Source organism: Asparagus officinalis, chromosome 5 (genome assembly GCF_001876935.1).
Source record: "Asparagus officinalis chromosome 5, Aspof.V1, whole genome shotgun sequence".
NCBI lineage: Eukaryota > Viridiplantae > Streptophyta > Magnoliopsida > Asparagales > Asparagaceae > Asparagus > Asparagus officinalis.
The window spans coordinates 100,566,533-100,586,872 of record NC_033798.1 but is presented as its reverse complement, the minus strand read 5'-3'; the positions used below and the strand labels follow the sequence as shown (position 1 = coordinate 100,586,872).

General features: G+C 43.6%; 1 protein-coding gene across 1 annotated transcript; it reads right to left on the bottom strand.

Moving 5' to 3' along the window:
* On the bottom strand, window positions 10,401-13,028 carry LOC109840390 (putative serine carboxypeptidase-like 23). The gene is made up of 8 exons (XM_020409016.1): window positions 12,646-13,028; window positions 12,032-12,139; window positions 11,684-11,958; window positions 11,362-11,610; window positions 11,156-11,274; window positions 10,958-11,059; window positions 10,776-10,881; window positions 10,401-10,671 (listed from the first exon to the last, which is right to left on the bottom strand). Exons 1-8 carry the CDS (start codon window positions 13,001-13,003, stop codon window positions 10,531-10,533), a joined length of 1,458 nt encoding a protein of 485 aa, XP_020264605.1. The 5' UTR covers window positions 13,004-13,028; the 3' UTR covers window positions 10,401-10,530.

Below are 20,340 nucleotides of genomic sequence, written 5' to 3'. Positions count from 1 at the left end.
TATTTTTTATAGGGAAAAGGTACCCCGCATCGCGTATTAGGCGATGACTTATCCCTTCTTAGGCTTCGGGATAAAATTCCCCAGACTGGATTCTGGTGTTCGCGTATTAGGCGATGACTTATCCCTTCTTAGGCTTCGGGATAAAATTCCCCAGACTGGATTCTGGTGTCTTTTTCAATCGGTGAAAGACTAAACCGGGGATAAAATTCCCCAGACTGGATTCTGGTGTCTTTTTCAATCGGTGAAAGACTAAACCGGCAGCGCGTATTAGGCGTTGACTCATCCCTACTTAGGAGTTGAGATAAAATTCCCCGTGCACAAAAGTGCACGGATTGGAAGCTGGGAATTGTGTCCTTTATCAGAATAAAGACGGATTGGGAAACGAGAGAGGAAGAATTTTATATTCTATCTCCCGATATTCTATCTACAGCTGGAAAGGAAACTCGAGGTGGGATCTCCACCCCCAGAATCCGGAAGGATGAAACTAAGAGTGGGATCTCCACTCCGAGAATCGGAAAAGTTCAAACGGCCCTAACTTTTATAGGATTGGTCATTTGAATCAAAGAATCCCTCATTTATTGAAGGGAAAGCCCAATTTCAACCCTAACTTTTATAGGTTTGGTGGAAAAAGGAGCAAAGACGGATTTTCGTTTATCGAAAAGGAATAACTCGGTCTTAGTCTTAACTATTTGTAGGCTTGACTAAGTGAGATTTGGAACAATCCTAACTTTTATAGGTTTGACTGTTCAAATTGAAAGTGGATCTTTCGTTCATGGAAGGAATCGAGAAAGGAATTTGGCTTTGGCCCTAACTTTTATAGGTTTGACCTGAAAGCCAAGAAAGTGGAATACAGGTAGCAAAGAAAGTGCCAACTCGTATTATCACTCAAAGGAAGACTTTAATGCTAGGTGGTTAGGACCTAACATGTTGAGTTTGAGAAATACCAACGACGAGCAGATGGAAATGTTGGTGGATCCACCGTCGTTTAATTTGATCAGCGGATGGTTTGGTGAGGAAAGATTAACCTATCAGAGGATTGGATCTCATCTCACAAAAATAACTCATGAGTTAGAGAATTTTGATAAAAATAAGAAGAAACATTCTGACATTCAGAGTTCGAACGTAGATATCAATTCTACAGTGACTGGGTTATCCCTAAGAATACCCCATGTAGTATTCTTCTGGGAACTTCCCGATACATTGGTTATCCTGAAGATACTAAGGATAGTATTTTTTCAGGAACTTGCCGTTTATCGGCATCATAAGCCGGTCACCATCCTTGGTGACTAAGCGATATGCGCCACTCGAATAGACTGTCTCTATTACGAATGGTCCCTCCCATTTGGGTTCAAATTTACCCTTCTTCTTGGAGTTAAGGATCATAGGCCGCCTTTCAGCTAGAACCAAATCCCCTTCTTTGAAACTCCTTTGTCGAACCTTTTTATCGAAGGCTCGAGAAATTCTAGCTTGGTAAAACTCAATATGTTGTTGAGCTTCCAGGCGCTTTTCATCTAGTCTCTCGAGTTCTTCGAGGCGTTTCTGATGTTGATCCTCGGTCGTCATCTGGGTTGCAAGAGCGATTCGAAGAGACGGGATTTGAATCTCCAATGGAAGAACAGCTTCACATCCGTATACCAGTGAATACGGGGTTGCTCCCGTCGGTGTGCGCACCGTGGTCCGATAGGCCCATAGAGCCGCGCCAAGCTTGTCATCCCAGTCTCGTTTATTAGTTTTCACGATTTTTGACAAGAGTTTTATGATAGTCTTGTTGAAGGCTTCAGCTAATCCATTTGCTGTGGGATTATAAGCCGTTGACGAGATATCCCGAATTTTAAACTTTTCGCAAAACCTTATGAAGGCGTTGCTGACAAATTGAGGACCGTTGTCATGTATGATTCGTCTTGGAACACCATACCTGTAGATGATATGGTGCTTGATGAATGCAATGACGTTACTCGTTTTAACTTCTCTGAGTGGAACTGCTTCAGCCCATTTGGAGAAGTAATCGGTAATTGCCAGGATGAACCGGTCACCTTTGACTGATGGGGGATTTATAGGGCCAACAATGTCCATTCCCCAAGTCTCGAACGGCCATGACGTAACCGAAGGATGCAGATGCTCCGGAGGTTGGTGCATATAATTCCCATGTATTTGACATGCATTACACTTTCTGGCATATGCGATTGCATCACTCATCATGGAAGGCCAAAAATACCCCATTCTTCTGATGCGATCGTAAAGCTTGGGACCAGGTTGGTGTGCGCCACACTCTCCTTCATGCGCCTCCCTAAGGACCTCTTCAGCTTCTTTGGTTGATAAGCAACGTGCTAGCAATCCATCGTACCCCCTGCGGTATAGCGTTCGATTTTCCATATTATAGTAGAATCTTGGTGCCCTTCGTCTGATTGACTCTCTTTCCTTCACATCTTCTGGCAAGATTCCATGGAAGACGTAGTCGATGATGGGGAAACGCCAATCTCGCGGTTCGAACTCGACTTGAGTAGCGTGCACCTCTTGAACCTCTTCTTCCTTGGCAAACTTCATTGTAAAGCGGTACTAGGAGTTGGTGAGTTCTTACCGTAACAAACTGCTCTGCTTCGGGAGGTTGTGCCAGAGATACGGCCAATGCTGCTAACGCGTCTGCATAGGTATTCTGTAGCCGTGGAATATGTTCGATAAAGAATCCTTCGAATGATTCTGCCATCTCCACTGCCATCTTATGGTATGGTATCAAATCTTGGCTTCGAACCTCATATTCTCCTTGGACTTGTTTAACTATCAGCTGAGAATCGCCGAAGGCTTCGAGATACTCCACCCCCAGTTCTTTAGCAAAACTGAGTCCTATGAGTAATGCATTATATTCGGCTACGTTATTTGAGCACGGTTCCGTCAACGAGTAAGCTCGAGGCATCACGTGCTTTCCTGGGGAAACTAAAACAACTCCAACTCCAGAAGAAATCTTAGAACTTCCAGGAGCACCTGTGACAATAGCTGCTCGGGAAGCGCCATCGAAGTACAAACGCCATACTTGTTGGTGCGAAGTCGCATTGACTTCGTGGGCTTCGTCGGGTAGATCGTCATATATCTCGGCGGTATCCGTAGTTGGATTGTCTGCCAGGAGATCACAGATGGCCTGTCCTTTTACTGACTTCTGTTGTTTAAAATGCAAGTCGTATTGGGACAATAGTAAGGCCCATTTTGCTAATCGCCAGCTCATGGAAGCTGGTTGAGTCATGAACACTCGAACTGGGTTAACTTTAGAGATAACATAAATGGTCTGTCCAACCAGATAATGTCGCATCTTCTGAATAGCAAACACCAAGGCGAGACATTCTCTTTCAATCATAGGATATCGAGATTCAGCGCCTACCATGGTTCGGCTTAAATAATAAACAGCCTGCTCATGACCGTTATCGTCATCTTGTGCAAGTAATGCACTTAATGAGTGGCTCGTCGCCTTGACATAAATCAAGAACGGTTTGCCCGATTTCGGTGCAACGAGTACAGGAGGTTTCGAGAGATATTCTTTAATACTCTCGAACGCCTTTTGACAAGCGTCATCCCATACAAAAGATACGCCCTTCTTTGTGAGCTTGGAGAATGGTTGGCATTTTCCTGAGAGGTTCGAGATGAACCGGCGGATATAGGCTAATCGCCCTTGCAATCCTCTGAGCTCCTTGAGGTTTCTCAGAGGTTGCAATTCATTAATTGCCTTTACCTTATCAGGGTTGATGTGAATACCTTTGGTAGTGACAACAAATCCCAAAAATTTACCACTGGACATTCCGAGGAAAGACTTGGTAGGATTCATCTTCAATTGATGGGCTCGCATCAGGTCGAACATGGTCTTCAAGTCCTTAATGTGATCTTTTTTATCACGACTTTTCACGACCAAATCATCTACGTAGCATTCGACAGTCTTTCGGAGATGCTCCTGAAAGATCTTTAACATGGCTCGCTGATATGTAGCACCTGTATTCTTTAACCCGAAGGGCATAACCGTGTAGCAGAAGACGCCGAGAGACGTTCTAAATGCGGTATGCTTTTCATCATCAGGATGCATCTTTATTTGGTTATATCCAGAGAAACCATCCATGAAAGACATCCTCTCGAACCCGCACGTATTGTCGATGATAACATCCGTGATGGGAAGGGGAAAATCATCTTTTGGGCAAGCAGCGTTGAGGTCTCGAAAGTCGATGCAAATCCTGACCTTCCCGTTCTTCTTAAGAACTGGGACAATATTGGCAAGAGTCGACAAGCTTTTTAACCTCAGCTTCGATCGCCTCCATCATTTGTGGACGAAACCGTCTTTGTTGTTGTTTGACAGGTTTGACATCCGACTTAATATTGAGGCGATGCACTGCTACGTTTGGATCGAGCCCCGGCATGTCTTCATAATTCCAGGCGAACACATCGATGTACTCCCTGATAAGAGAGATCAACTCTTCTTTCTCTTCGGGTAGGAGACTGTCGCTAATGAATATCGGCTTCGGATTTTCCTCCGTTCCCATATTCACTTGGACTACTTGATCTTCGGTAGGAGGTTCTCTTTGTTCGAACCTATCACCATACTGCATGTTTAGGTGATGAACCCACGGATCTTCCCATGTCGGCATCTGGTCGTCTTCCTCTATTGTGGTAGGATCGACCGTGACCATGTTCGACATTAACTTTTTGAACATTTCACCAAGGCTAGCGTCGGAATCCCAAGCCGAAGAGTCAGAAGAGTATCCTTTTCTAGCCTTGTTAGCAATCTGATCGATGATTTGCCAGCAACATTCGTCGTCGGATGAGGAGACATAGCCAAGACCTCTTTTATGACGATAATAATCATCGGGTTTTCCCTTCGGTACATAGGCCATTCGAGGTGGAACTCGCGGACCTCGACCAAAGCAAAGACCCTCTCCGAGTGTAAAGTCATATCCATACTTCTCCATTAGATCGCGCGCTTTTGCGTCATATCTAAATAGATGAGGGGCAGGTTTATCTTCATCGTCTTCTTCTTCTAAGAAGTGATCGGGTATCGGAGCTTCTTTTCCTTTGCCGTAGACGACTTCTTTTCCACCCCCTATTCCCGCGGGGATGACAAGTGTTGCTCCGCATGGATCTTGTACCTGCTTTTTCGTCATGCAAAATGATTGAAGAGGCATATACAAATCAGGGTTATCATAAAGCTTTTTAGTGACATTATCAAGACACATCGAGTACTCTAAATCATCGTTTATTGATAGTTCTTCGGCAAGTTGCCAATTACAACTACTTTCCGATGATTTATCATCGTCAAGATTGATTACAATGGGTACAATGTCATTAAGTACAAAACCACCATCATAATCAAACCCGGATTCGGTGTCAGCTTCATCTCCGTTGTCCGTTCCTTGGGCCGGTGATTCAGTATCGGATTCAGCGCCGTATAGAAGGGAATCGGTGAAATAGTTCTCCAATCCCTTAAACGGTTGCTTATCCGCGACCACCGTCTTGACTTCATTATTTGTGTCCACATACTTGAGGCACTGGTGAAGAGTTGACGGGACTATAAGATTGCCGTGGATCCAAGGTCGACCCAACAGTAAGTTATAGGACGTTTCTGCGTCAATCACATAGCAAGTAACTTCTGATTTTAAATCCCCAATTTGGCATTTGATTCGGATCTTCCCCAAGGGTCTGGACCCGCTGGTGTTGAATCCGTAAATCGTAGTGCCGGTGGAGGCTAGTTTGCTAGTCGGGATTCCGAGATGATGCATCAGTCGGAATGGCATGATGCTAACAGCAGAACCCGGATCAACTTGGATCCGGTTGACCATGCTGGAGCCAATGTGCCCTGTGAAATACAAAGGCCGATCATGCTTTGAGTTCTTTGTCTGCATGTCTTCTTTGGTAAAAGAGATGCATGGAAAATGATGCGCCGCGAGATTGCAGTGTTGAGCTGACGGCTCTGGTCCTTCAGGAGATGGCTTGATTCGAGTTAAGAAAGCTTCAGAGTCGCTCAAGGCCTCTTGTAATGCTTTCCTTGTATCCTTGGAAAGACGCAATAGCTCGTATAGGGTTATCCTAGCCGGGATATTGGCCAACTGCGCCATGATGTCAAAATGGGGTAGAGAGCTTGCATTTCCCGGTTTGTCTCTCCCAATCGGGTGATTGAATCGAGACTGCCTCGGGTTTTGGGCTTCCTGACGTAAAGGCTCTTTCCCCTTCTCCTTCTGCCCGACTTTCTCCGTAGCTATGGGCGTTGGGGGAATTGCTGCAATTCCCAGTTCTGCCAATGTCTTGGAAGGAGCGGTTTTGGTACCTAATTGCTCGGAAGCATGTAGTGATACTCATTCCCACTTCGGGTTGCAAAGGCCTCCTGTTCATCTTCAGAAAGCGGGAAGGCGGGAATTTCTTCGTCATCTTCTCCCGGAATAGCAGAAGCTCCATAACAAGGCTTACCTTTTCTTTTTGACTTTTTCTTGGAAGAGGTTCCAGTCCATTGTTCATCTCCGATCAAATCTGGATGAACCCAAAGAATCTCACCATTAGGGGCTGTGTGTGGCACAAGTCCTTTCTGGCGCTGCTTGTGAGGATCATCGTTCACCGTCTTCACTACTGCCTTTATTACTGGTTCAAGCTGGAACCAGTTCAAGGGAGCAGAACCGAAACCAATTGATACTGCATTTGCTCCCACTTTCTTCTCCTTCGGCTGCTTCATGGTGATGACCCCGACATCGATTAGAGCTTGGATCTTGTCCTTAAGGGCATAGCACGCCTTGGTAGGATGGTGCACCGTTCTATGAAATACGCAGTATTTTGGATCATTGATTCTCTTAGCATCTTCCTGATCCTGGACTGGAGGCAATTTAATTTTGTTATTCTCAACGAGGTACTTGAAGATACTGGGAACTTCATCCTCTTTGAACGAATAGACTTTTGGGAACTTCGGTTCCGAGGCTTTTGGCTTCTGGGTCTGCTGTTGCCACCTTGATTGTTGAGGCGCCTTTTGCTGTGGCTGTTGCGGTTGCGCTTGCACTTCGAACGTTTGATTCGCGTCCACGGCATTTGCATGTGCTTTTCCTCTACCCTTAGGGACAAAGTTTGGTTGCGGAGCATTATTCGCTATTTGACCCCTTTCCGCCTTCTTCCTTTTAAGGAATCGTTCGGCTCGTTCTCCTCGCACCTTCAGATCCTTCTAGGTCTTTGGCGGTGCCATTCCCATGGCTTCCAGGATGTCCAATGAAAGATTGTTATGACAGGTCTCGAGGATGAAATCTTCGCTGACCGGATCCCAGCAATTCATTGCCTTGTTTCGGAATCTCTTCACGAAATTTTCAACTGTCTCGCCATTCTTCTGCTTCTCCTCAAACAGAGTGCTGATTGAGACCTCAGTGTCGTCGTCGAAGAAGTTCGTCAGAAACATATCCTCCATGTCATCCCAACTGCTGATGCTCCCCGGCTTGAGGCGACGATACCAATCGAAGGCCGCTCCGCGAAGAGTGCCAACGAATGACCGTACCATCAAGGGTTCATTGCCGGAGATTATTCCTAAGTGAGACTTAAAATATATTAAGTGTTGGGTAGGGGAACCCTTTCCATCAAACGGCGTAAAGTTGATTAAATTGAACTTTGCCGGATATGGAATTGATTCCCACTCCCTTGGGTATGGACATGGTATGCCGGACCTTTTCACTTCTTGAGCATTCATCAACGCGTTGATTTTGCTCTCCAAGTCCTTCATCTTCTTGTCCTCACTCGTATCTGTCTTCGAGTGGCTTTGGGGAGAGGTAACGTGGTCCTCTTTTGCATTATCATCCACGGGACCGCTTCCATTGTCGTTGTTGACAGGAGGGATATTTATGTTGACATTATTCCCTTCCCGTTCATTCTCATCTTGATTCTGATTATGGTGTCGAGTGGGTTCTCCCTGGTGACTTGTCAGAGCCGCGATTTGCTGGTCATGCATCTCTCTCATTTGCCCCGCACTAGACGCCGTGTCATCGGATGCTATAGCCGAGTAGGAGTCTGAATCAGCATCTGACGCCTCCTCTTCCGAAGGAAGTCCTTTTTGCATCCTTTGGTAGTTCTTTCGTCTATTGATCCCTGACCGCAATCGAGTCATGCACTGGGACGCTTCGGCAAGTTGGTTTGAGCTAGAGGGTCGTGTCGATTTGCCTCTGCCAGTCATATTAACAGACACTTCTAGGAATTCGTCCTCTTGGCGAACGAACTTCTTCCCACGAAAATGCCTTGGCTTGGAAATCCTCTCGAATACCGAGACTCTCTTTGGGGTTTTAGAACAGCAGCATTCTGACAACACCGCCTTGTCTCTTTCGAGACTTACTCGCACCCCCAGCTCTATAGTACAACTCATCAGTTTGATAACTGGAGCAACCCATAGAGTGTTGGCATGTCTTCCCAGGTATAACACAATCATCATCAGACGAATGTGTTTCCCTCTGGGGATATGACGCTTTATTAGCGTTTTCAGAAGTCACTCGTTCAAGTCTACACTTTTGCGAGCGTAAAAACTTAACGGGCTCTTGAACTTCGACCCGCAACCCAAGGCGGTCGGTAACAGGGGCTTTCCCTTTGTTATCTTTCTTGGAGGAATTAACACGACCCCCAGTCTGGTTCGTCATTTGGGGACCTTTCAACGGACCCAATCGCTCCTTGACAGGTGCTTTACCTCGGTTCTCCGGTAAGGGACCGAGACGACCTTTCAACGGAACTCTGGCTCTTGAAGGATCTATGTTCTTACCTGACTCCGCCGGAGGTGCGGGGGCAAGGGGAACAGGATCTGGATTTGATGAAGGTTGGACAGCAATATCGTCCGCTCTTGTCTTAGGCGCCGGCTTTGCCTTTAGCACCCACACCTGCTTGTGTTTTGACGGATTCTTGACCGTCTCTTCTTTCTGCATCTCCTCCGCTTTCTGCAGAATGACTCGGGCATGCGCAAGCAATGCGCGGCGTTTCTTGATTCGCTCTTCGAGGGTTGAGCGAGTCCTCGTGACACGAACCCATTCGTTCGTTTCTGCCTTGGAGGAGGAATTGGTTATGTGCCGTTGTTGCTCTTGGCGCTGTCTGGACTTGAGATCTTCATTGTAGCGAATCCCGTCCATCGATTCTGTGGCATTGGCCAGTTGTCGTGCAAGGCGTTGGCGCCGTCTTTGGCGCGCCCTCTTTGACATAGCTGGAGCACCTTCGACAGTCGCCTTTGTGGCGGAAGGGAGATCTGGATCTGCAGCCTTGACCTCTTTGGATGCCGCCGGGATGTCACGGGGCACGGGCGCAGCAACGGCGACGAGATCTTGGATCTTAGAGCCGGAGGTCCCGCGAGCATTTCTGGAAGATGAAGTCTTCCTACGCCTGTTTGGAGAGGCGGATCTGGAGGAGGAGGAAGAGAGGTACTCTTCAAACTTTTGCTGATCGAACTCGTATTCGATCTCTTCATTCACCCGGATCTTGAATGCCGGTTGCGTCACGACGGCCTCGGCAGCGAGGCCGTTGGCTCCCACTATGGTCGCCAGTTTGTTTTCGGAGAAAAATGACAAAAAATAAAAATTACAACTTTCTTGAAAATAAACGCAAGGTCCGTTTATCGTCTCTTGCTTGCGTGGGTCTTTGGCCTGTGACGGGGACGTCGATATCCGTGGACTACCTGGCAATCAGATCTGATCCAAAAAAAATCGGGCAGAGATTTGTTGATCCGCGAGGAGATCTAGAAGCTTGAAGCGCCTATCTCGGCTAAAACGAGATATTTGCTCTTCTTAGGATTACCGGCGAAGGGTAATGCTAAGGAACAGACACGGGTGATGAAGACCTCTCTTGTGTTGAAGCACTCGACCACTCTTCACTGCTGCAGGGCTTCGCCAACTCTCCAAAAATCCAGATCCTCCAAAAGTGAGGCCTAAGGTTCCTATTTATAGGCATAAAGGCACACATAGGGCGTTGGGACACCCCTGGGGTGTCTAGGCTTTGCCTAGACACCCCTGGGGTGTTTCGACTTTCCCGAGACACCCCGGGTGTCCCAGTTCAGCCTGAGACGCTCCGTTGCGTATGTTTGATTGTTTTCGCCGTAAATTCTTCGTCCGAACTCGGATTTGAGTGATTCCAAGTGCGTTGGAAGCTTGACAAAGAGTTCGATCCGCTCCGATGGTTGGATTATCTGTAGAGTGATCGAGACATGAAGGTCATTGTTCTTTTCGTGAACATCGCAGGGTTCCCGATGGGCCCGTGCCTTCGCTATTCCGAAATCCTATCAGCTCACGTAGTTCGTCGATTCACTTCAATCGTTCATCGACGTCAATCGAACTCCTGTGGATCGGATAGTGACGTTCATCGTCGCTCTTTAACACTGAACTGTTCGTGGAGACCTATAGGCAATTTTCGATACCTACATTTCATACTAACAAAGTTTCTCGATATTTTCAATTCAAGAGAAATATTACATGAAGGGAAAAACAAAAACAGTCTTAGACAAACCAAACAGTTCACAGAAATTGGTGGTGATAAATTAAGGGCAATAATCACAAGGTAATTATTAAGTAAACGCAATTAAACAGGAGGAAGTAGGCCGAGGAGGAAAGATGTGATCATGGTTAATGCTCTTTTAGGCTGGAAGCTTGGCACCATGTGTCCTGCTCCTCTTACTGTTGTAAATGTCAATCCTTTGTAACCAACAGCATATCCGCCAACCTGCAATAATTATAATTGTAACATATTAACATCAACGACATATTCAAATTATTGAAAAGGAAGCTAATAAGAAACTTGAAGTTAATAGGTTATAATTCTTTTACCTCGTCATCGACATGCCATGGACGCCATGATGACTCAATGTCAAGGTCAAGTATGCTTATGAGATCCCTTGTGGATGATACTGGACATACTGAATCTTGATCACCACTGAAGCAATAAGTTATAGTATTAGCATTTAGCAATTTAACATATATAAACACAAACTTGAGTTTATGAGCATAACCTATACAACCAAACACGAAGGCCACTTGTAATTAGATCTTTTATTGTGGGCAAAACAGTTGCAGGTGAATCAATCCAAATGCTACCGAATCCTATGAAAGAACTGTTTTCAAATATGAAGTATTAAGCTAAAATATAAACTTATTATCTAAAAATATAATTGATATTAGAATGAGAAATCCATGAATATAACCCAAACCTGCATACGCTCCATGGATATGGCAACTTTGTAATATTTGCATGAAAAGCTTTCTGAACCTCTGGAAGATTGAGGTATGCGTCGACATAATAACCCGCACAAGGATCATATTCTTTCACCTAGAATAGTCATAATATATTGCTTATTATAAAAATTGACGAACAAAGATTACTTCAAGAGATAATTGTTCTTTCTTTAATTCTCACAGAACTGAAGCCAGTTGATTGAGATGGGTTGTGGCAGAGTGGAGCGTAGATGTCATAATCATCGATATGCCCAACTTCTGCAGAAGCTGATCTCAATGCATTCTTGCAATTGATGGTATAGTTTTGGTTAGCAAAGGTGCATTTCGATTGGATGTCTCCATAAGCTTCATCAGAAATCAAAGCATGAGTCCAGTAGTAATTGTACATCCCTTTTGTGTTAATATTTCCATCGATGTATGCATTTCCAATCTGTAAAATGAGTCTCCCATCAAGTATATAATCGATTAATAATCGGTTGCAATTTCATAGAAACTTGACTTACAGCCACACCCTTTAGGTTGATGACAGTATTGTTTGTGTTTTGGTTATTTGCTAGTATAGTACTAGCCAATTCTGGAATATAATGGCCACCATAACTCTCTCCACTGATGTAGAAATCTCGAGCTTTATACTGAGGAAATCTTTCAAGCCAGTTTAAAATAAAAGAATATGAATCATCAGCGCTTCTCTTATCTCCGCTCAATTTGTAATCCGATGAAGTGTTTGAGTATGAAAACCCAACTCCAGCAGGAGATTCCAAGAAGATTACATTTGCCACTGTTTTCATGAGTAAATGTTAGTAAAATGAAAAATTGGCTTATGCATAATATAGAGGGCATATTAGATTGACCATTGTTCCATGAATATTCATTTGTATATAGAGTTTTGCCATCACTGTTGACTCTGAACGGTCCCAATTCTGTCATGGCTCCAGCTCCAAGCGAAGAGCACCCAGGTCCTGCATTTCATTTTCTGTCATATATTGAGCCCAAATAGCATCTGTATTCCTAGCATTGGCTTTAATAACAACAAGACTGAGAAATATTGCGGTTTTCCTATTCATACTTGTACGTATAATATGCCCATGTGAAATCAATTAATTTAATTATTTTACCTGTCATTATCTCACCTATTCGACCCATATAACAAATTAATATGAAAAGGACAAACTGGGAGGTGCTGATGAAGAGAGCTTGAGGCAGAGTTTTGAAAATGATCAACAACGTCTTCTGGTTGCTTAATGTTTGTTATATCATTTTGTATATTGTTTGTGGAATTGGATGAGTGAAATTAGATACTCTTCCTTACAATTTTCTCTTTGATTAATGGATTTTTCTTCTTGTCTTAATTTGTTGATGTCAAACATCTTTGAATTTTTTTTCCTATTGTTTCAGGTAGTTATATATCCATTCTGCAATCACAAGAGCTAGCTTCAAATTCAAATCAAGAATCACAAATGATTACCTCCATTAAGCCACAACAGAAGAGGTTTGCTTGATGCATTTTCAGGAGACTCAACAAAGTAATAAAATAGCGCTCGTCCAGCCGAAAGATCTACTGTCACATATCCTGCATACTGATCGAATTTCACCTGAGGTTGCCCAGGCAACGAATCAATCTTATCTGCTTCCATCATTCCATCTTGTGGGCCCACATAAATCGGCGCCTTTTTTGAATTTAAAAGTTTCCATGCCTGATTTCGGATAGATTGAATCAGCGGTTGAGATTTCATCAACTCCCGGAGACGGTCTGCTTCGTTATAGGAGCAATTAGCATGTTGCAGTGCAAAGAAGAGCAATAAAGCAAGGAATACAATTTTCATCTTTGTTCCTTTGTTTTTTAAAGTAGTGAAGTTCAACAATATATATAGATGATAGCTCTATACTACAGTACAAAGTGAGTTTTGAGTTTTTTAAGTGCTCGGACTCTACAAAGTCCTTGTGTTAAAACTCTACGTGAAAGGCTGGGTGTATAGTTCGAAACCATTGATAGCTTGCCGTCCATGCTGGTTAGTTTTTGATATTAATGGAAAAACATCATGCAATATATTTACATTGTATTCATAAATGTGTAGCTTATGCTGTGTACGCATTATGCTGTGTCCTTTACTGAATTTTGTAGGTCATGTATTTGTCTTATACTCTAATACATATGATGATAGGCAGCTTTACAAGGCGAAAGAAACATAACGTGTTCAGAATAGAAAAAAGTTTTCATGTATTTTCATATTGGTTTATGATTGTAATTTGTAAAGATGGTCAATATAACATTATACCACATTTGTTTATATTAGTAAGAGTCATTATTTTTGAGTGTAGATGTAGTCTAGAAAATAAAAGATATCATCCAACCAATGTGAATGTTCAACAAGATGAGGGAACGAGGGTTTAAGTTTTGATGGAGTACTATATATGAACGGGGCAGTGGCGTAGCCAGGAATTTCTTTTACCCCGGGCGAAAAATAAAGTATGTTAATAACTGTAGAGGTTGTACATATATTTACATAAAACATTACACATGATCAATTCTTTTTTTTCCTTTTAAAACACTAGTGTGAGCTTTCAAAATTGTGCCCGTGGAGAAAGTAAATATACTAATTGACATTCTGATTCTATGTCAAGAGATCACATCTGACGACAAGTTCCTAGTTGTTGGCTTGTGAACTAATAATGTAATATCAAGATAACAAATCATTACTTGTGCACATTTTTCTTAGAATAATATATCAAACTGAACAAGCCAATGCTAATTGGTGTTTGTGATTTTTGTACAGGTGGTGGCCTTCGGCCACTTTCTTGCCCTGGGCAGCTACCCAGGGCAAGCCTACCCTGGCAACGCCAATGAATCGGGGTGGAATCAGCAAATTGTACATGATGGGCACAACACCAGGTCCATTGAAAATCATAAAATATATAAAAACCTAAAATAAATAAATGTAAATGAAAATCATAAAATATATAAAAATGTAAAATAAATAAATTAAAATAGATAATTGGATTTTAACCAAATATATGATTTTACTTGTTGTCATGCTTACACCAATAACTATCCTTTATAATATACTTTATTCTTCATGTCTTCTCTAGTACGTAAAAGAAAACTATCTTGTTCTGAATTTTTTTCCCCGAAACATAATAGCTATAATATATTGTATAAGCAACGCAAACTTTAGATAGTAGTAGATGTATAAAAGGTGAAAGTGAAACTATTATCGCTTGCTATTAATTAGTCTAACTAGATGGGTCGGATGTTAACAAATTTTAGCAATCTCCAAGGTTTGACTATTCTAAAATAGCCCGAGCGGAATAGTGAGCTCTAGCACTGTTTATTCCTCCTGCTTGGACCCGGCCCAGTTACTAACCCGAACCGGGTTTTGCCCACTCACGAATGAGTCATTGAGAACCGTCTTTATATACCGACCATACTCGGACTCATCCCAATTTTTTATATAATGACCCTTTTTTAATTATTTTGACGCAATAATCAAATTTATAGTTAAATTATCTGGAAAATATAAATGGTTTGATTCATTACATGATACTGATTGGTGAGGTTTGGATCAAAAAAGTGTACACGTGATAGATTGGGTCCGGGTCCTGATACAAGTAGGGTAAAACTTTGATCCGGATTCACCAGATAGCAGCTCTATGTAATATAATTCATAAACTTGATGAAATAAAAAGACATTTATTAATTAAGGTTATTTAAGTAACAACATGATTTATAAATGTGAAAGAACCCAATCAATCCACCAGAATACTTAAGTTGTGGTGAGACCGTAAGAGTTTAGAGTTATATTTTTATATTGTAACAAACATTTACAAGTGAAGCATCTTTTTCATGGGCTGAAAATTGGACTCACGCAACGGTATTAATTTTTATAAAATCCTTATTAATTTCATGGCCAATGTGCATGATTTTTCTGATACCATGTGTTGGGGAAATATCAGATACGCTCTGACATCCGTTCTACGGAATTTGTCCTACCGGATCTTGTGTTGAGCAATGGAAAAAAGGAATCACTACAAATCAAAAATAATTGCAAGAACAAAGAACACCGATTTTAACGAGGTTCGACAACTTGCCTACGTCCTCAGAAGCCACACAAATAATTTCCTTTATATCAAATAAGATTACAAAGCTTGTAAAAGAGTAGATCTCAACTTGAGATCTCTCAAAAAATAAGAACCAACAGAAACTATCTATTGTTCAAACAAAAGGCGCTGAGATTTTCAAAGTTGAAAATCTCCTCTCTCCTCACTAACTCTGCTACAGGAACTCTCTTTAATAACCGAGATTTTCACTTGAAATCTCGTGCTCAAAAGATTGGGGAGGAGAAGAAGACGCTCCAAAAGAACGCCGCCACCCAGCTCTCAAAGATCGCTCTGAGATTCTTCTCAGAAATCTTCTTGTGCATAATTCTCCTTTTATAGGAGAACCCTAGGGCCAGAACAGCTGTGTCCAGCTGTTTCCCAAAAGCACAGGCAAAAGAGGAAAGGGGGAGGCGAATTTCGAACTCGCCTGCAATCTTCGAGTTCGCCTGCAGCGGGCCGCTCGAGCTCGCCTTCAATCATCCAAGTCCGCCTGCTCGACTCTAATCTCGCCTGTAGCGCCTACCTCGAAATCACCCGCAACTCATCCCGCCTCGAGATTCGCCTGTTCGAGTTCATCCGCGTCTTCCTTCGCCTGAAGCTTCGCCGGAGCTCGCCTCGTCTCGTCGCTGACAAGGTATGGGCCTACACCCATTTCCAACAATCTCCCACTTGGAGACCATACCGCCATCAGCAAGCTCTCTCTTAACAAGCATCTTCTCCTGTGTGGCTCCGCCCTCATCTCTTACATATGAAGGCCAACTGAAGTTGCGCACAACTCCAGTTTCTGGATGGTGACTGCTTTAGTCAACATATCTGCAGGATTTTGGCTCCCCAAAATCTGCTTTAGTCAACATATCTGCAGGATTTTGGCTCCCCAAAATCTTTTCCAACTGTAACTTCCCGTCCTCTATCATCGAGCGTATGAAGTGGTAACGTAACTCGATGTGCTTCATTCTGGCATGAAATACTGGGTTCTTGGCAAGGTGTATAATACTTTGGCTATCACAATAAAGAACTTCGTTCCCCCGCTTCAGACCCAACTCTTCCAGGCACCCGGTTAGCCAAATCATCTTCTTGCTCGCCTCGGTCACTGCGACATACTCTGCCTCAGTTGTGGACAACATCACAATCTTCTGAGAACGTGAGACCTAGCTCACTGCCGTCGACCCTAAGGTATAAACATACCCCGTGGTGCTTCGTCTTGTATCATGATCACCGGCAAAATCTGCATCCACGTATCCCTACAGTAGCAACTCCTTTCTCCTGAAACATAGTGGCATATTCGTAGTCCCTCTCAGATATCGCAATATCCACTTCACGGCCTCCCAATGCTGCTTCCCTAGGTTACTTGCAAACCTGCTCACAACTCCCACTGCATGGGTAATATCCGGCCTCGTGCAAACCATTGCGTACATCAGACTACTAATGGCTGATGAATACGACACCTTCCTCATGTGCTCCTTCTCTGCATCAGTTTTGGATGATTGTTCACCAGACAACTTGAACTGGCTTCCAAGGGGCGTGCTAACAACCTTAGCATTATGCATGTTGAATCTCTGAAGTACTTTCTCAATGTATTTAGACTGACTCAACTTCAACGTCCCCTCAGCCGCATCTTGGCTGATCCGCATCCCAAGAATCTGCTTCGCTGCACCCAGATCCTTCATGGCAAATTCCTTTGCTAACTGCTTCTTCAGCTTGTTTATCTCTTGTAAACACGGTCCTGCAACTAACATGTCATCAACATACAGCAATAACACGATATAACTGGTCCCGAACCTCTTAAAGTAACAGCAATGATCTGAATTGCATCTGTCATAGCCATTGCTCTGCATGAAGTTATCAAACTTCTTATACCACTACCGTGGAGCCTGTTTCAATCCGTATAGGCTCTTCTTGAGCCTACACACCATCTCTTCCTTTCATTCCTCAATGAAGCCAACAGGTTGCTTCATGTAGATTTCTTCATCCAAGTCGCCATGAAGAAAGACAGTCTTTACATCTAACTGCTCAAGGTAGAGATTTTCAGCAACTACTAAGCTCAACACCACCCTGATGGTTGTGAGCTTCACAACAGGGGAAAATATCTCTGTATAATCCACTCCTTCCAGCTGTTGGACCCTTTACGACTAATCTGACCTTGTATCTCTTCTTTCCATCACTCTCCTGCTTGACTCGGTAAACCCACTTGTTATGTAAGGCCTTCTTCTTTGCAGGTAGCTGGGCTAACTCCCATGTCTCGTGCGAGCGGAGAGAATCCATCTCTTCTTGCATTGCATGCTCCCACTGCTGAGATTCGCTTAATTGCATAGCCTCCTTATAGCATTCTGGTTCTCCGTCATCTGTCAAAAGTAGGTAATCTAGTGACGAGAGATACCTGGGATTCGGTTTGGGTACTCTGGATGACCTCCTAAGCTCCTCGCCCTGGGTAGTCGGTTCTGTACCTGGAGTCTCCTCCGTTCTTCGGTTAGAATCGACGTTGTCTCCCCCATCTGGAAGTTCCTCCAAATCCATGTATTCGGATGCGTCTGCATCCATAGTGCTGCTCCCACTGCTTTGGCCCGCCTTGGCATTGTCCCTGTCCTTGTACATCACTTCCTCATTAAATATGGCGTCTCGGCTCCTGATGATTTTCCTGTTCTTGTCATCCCAAAGACGATACCCGAACTCATCAATACCGTATCCAATGAATGTACACTTCAGTGACTTAGCTTCCAGCTTGTCTCTGATATGGTCACTGATGTGGACATATGCCACGCACCCAAAGATTCTCAAGTATGATAGATTAACCTTCTTGCCACTCCAAACCTCTTCCGGAATCCCAAAGTCCAATGGAACTGATGGCCCGTGATTTATCAGCTACGCTGCTGTATGCACCGCGTCCGCCCAAAAAGTTTTTGGTAGACCTGCATGTAGACGCATGCTCCTCGCACGCTCTGTCAGCGTTCTGTTCATTCTTTCTGCTACGCCGTTCTGTTGCGGCGTCCCTGGAGTAGTCCTCTCCAAACGAATCCCGTTCAGAGCACAGAACTTCTTGAACTCCTCCAAATTATATTCTTCACCATTGTCTGATCTCAGACACTTTACTTTCAGATCTGTCTCGTTCTCCACCATGGCTTTCCACTTCTTGAAGATGTTGAACACCTCCGACTTGTGCTTCATGAAGTATACCCACACCTTCCTCGAGTGATCGTTGATAAAGATGACGTAGTACACCGAACCGCCAAGAGAAGACACGCTAGCTGGACCCCATACATCTGCATGAACAAGCTCTAGCTTGTGAGCTTTAGGTGGTCTTCCACCCTTTAGAAAACTATCTCTCTTCTGCTTCCCGAAGATGCAATCTTCACAAACACCGACTTCTACCGAATCGATGCCGGTTAGCTTCCCTTCTGAGTGTAGAATCTTCATACCCTTCTCACTCATGTGTCCCAGCCTATTATGCCACAGATCTACACTCTCCTTACCTGCGGCAATGGCGAAGGTGTCACTCGCGTGTGAAGTTAGGTAGAGGGTACCGGTTTTATTGCCACGGGCAACCACCATTGTACCGTTGGAGATTTTCCACGAATCTCCGGTGAATATTGTAACATAGCCTCCTGCTCCAAGCTGACTTACAGAAATAAGATTCTTCTTCAACTTCGGTACGTGTCTGACATTCTTCAGAGACCACTTAGAGCCCTTCAATTGTATTTGCACGTCGCCTCTTCCAATAACACTACAGGGTTCATTATCACCCAAGTATACTTTTTCAAAGTCCCCTGCTACATAGTTCTGAAATAGCCTTCTATTAGCAGTGGCGTGGAATGAGGCTCCCAAATTAATAACCCATGAATCGGAATCACTATCCATAGCGAGAATCAGCGCATCTTGCATAATATGAGCTTCCTGCTCATTTCTCTTTGGTGTTTTACAGGTAGAAGATATGTGGCCCTCTTGGCTGCAGTTTCAACATTTTCCCTTGATGGGTCTCACATTCGAGTTTGACCTCTTCTTCTTCGACTTCGATCGATTCCTATTTTGGTTCCCCCTGTTATGGCTTCTGCCTCTCTGCTCGAGACTTAGGGTTGAACCCGAACCTTCTGATTCTTCGATTTTCTTCTAACCTCCTCGGATAGAATCATAGCTACCATCTCCTTCAGCTTCAACTTCTCTTTTACCACCGAGTTGCTGATTACGGTTACGCAACCTACCCAACTATCCGGCAACTGCGATAGTATCAATAGGGCATGTACTTCGTCATCAAACTTAATGTTCACTGAGATAAGTTGATCAACAATCGTGTTGAACTCGCTGAGATGTATCGTGAAGGAACATCCTTCTGCCATCTTGTGGTTGAATAGCGTCTTGACGAGATGCACCTTATTTGCAGCTGACGGTTGCTCGTACATCGTTACGAGCGCTTCCATAAGCCCTACAGTCGCCTTCTCCTTTAATATATCGTGTGCTACAGATTTTGCGAGGGCTAATTGGACCTGCCCCAAGGCTTTTCGATCCAATATTTCCCAGTCCTCGTCGGATTCTTCTTTCTTCTTTCCTTTTGCTTTACCCATCAACGGACGGTAAAGATCCTTCTGGTACAGATAGTCTTCCATCTGTGACTTCCAGTAGGCGAAGTCTGATCCGTTAAACTTCTTAATTTTTGATTTGCCTTTTTCTACCATTTCTTACACACACAGATCTGAACAAGGGCTCTGATACCAGTTGTTGGGGGAAATATCAGATACGCTCTGACACCCGTTCTGCAGAATTTGCCCTACCGGATCTTGTGTTGAGCAATGGAAAAAAGGAATCACTACAAATCAAAAATAATTGCAAGAACAAAGAACACCAATTTTAACGAGGTTTGGCAACTTGCTTACATCCTCGGGAGCCATACAAATAATTTTTTTTATATCAAAGAAGATTACAAAGCTTGTAAAAGAGTAGATCTCAACTTGAGATCTCTCAAAAAATAAGAACCAACAAAAACTATCTGTTATTCAAACAAAAGGCGCTGAGATTTTCAAAGTTGAAAATCTCCTCTCTCCTCAACAACTCTGCTACAGGAACTCTCTTTAATAAC

What these genes read in the sequence shown, in the direction of transcription:
- LOC109840390 (XM_020409016.1), bottom strand. Translation starts at nt 13,003, where the DNA reads ATGAAAATTGTATTCCTTGCTTTATTGCTCTTCTTTGCACTGCAACAT. An exon ending in TCTGTTGTGGCTTAATGGAG is followed by an intron (nt 12,140 to 12,645) that starts GTAATCATTTGT and finishes AATGAAATGCAG; the next exon opens with GACCTGGGTGCTCTTCGCTT. An exon ending in TCAACCTAAAGGGTGTGGCT is followed by an intron (nt 11,611 to 11,683) that starts GTAAGTCAAGTT and finishes CTCATTTTACAG; the next exon opens with ATTGGAAATGCATACATCGA.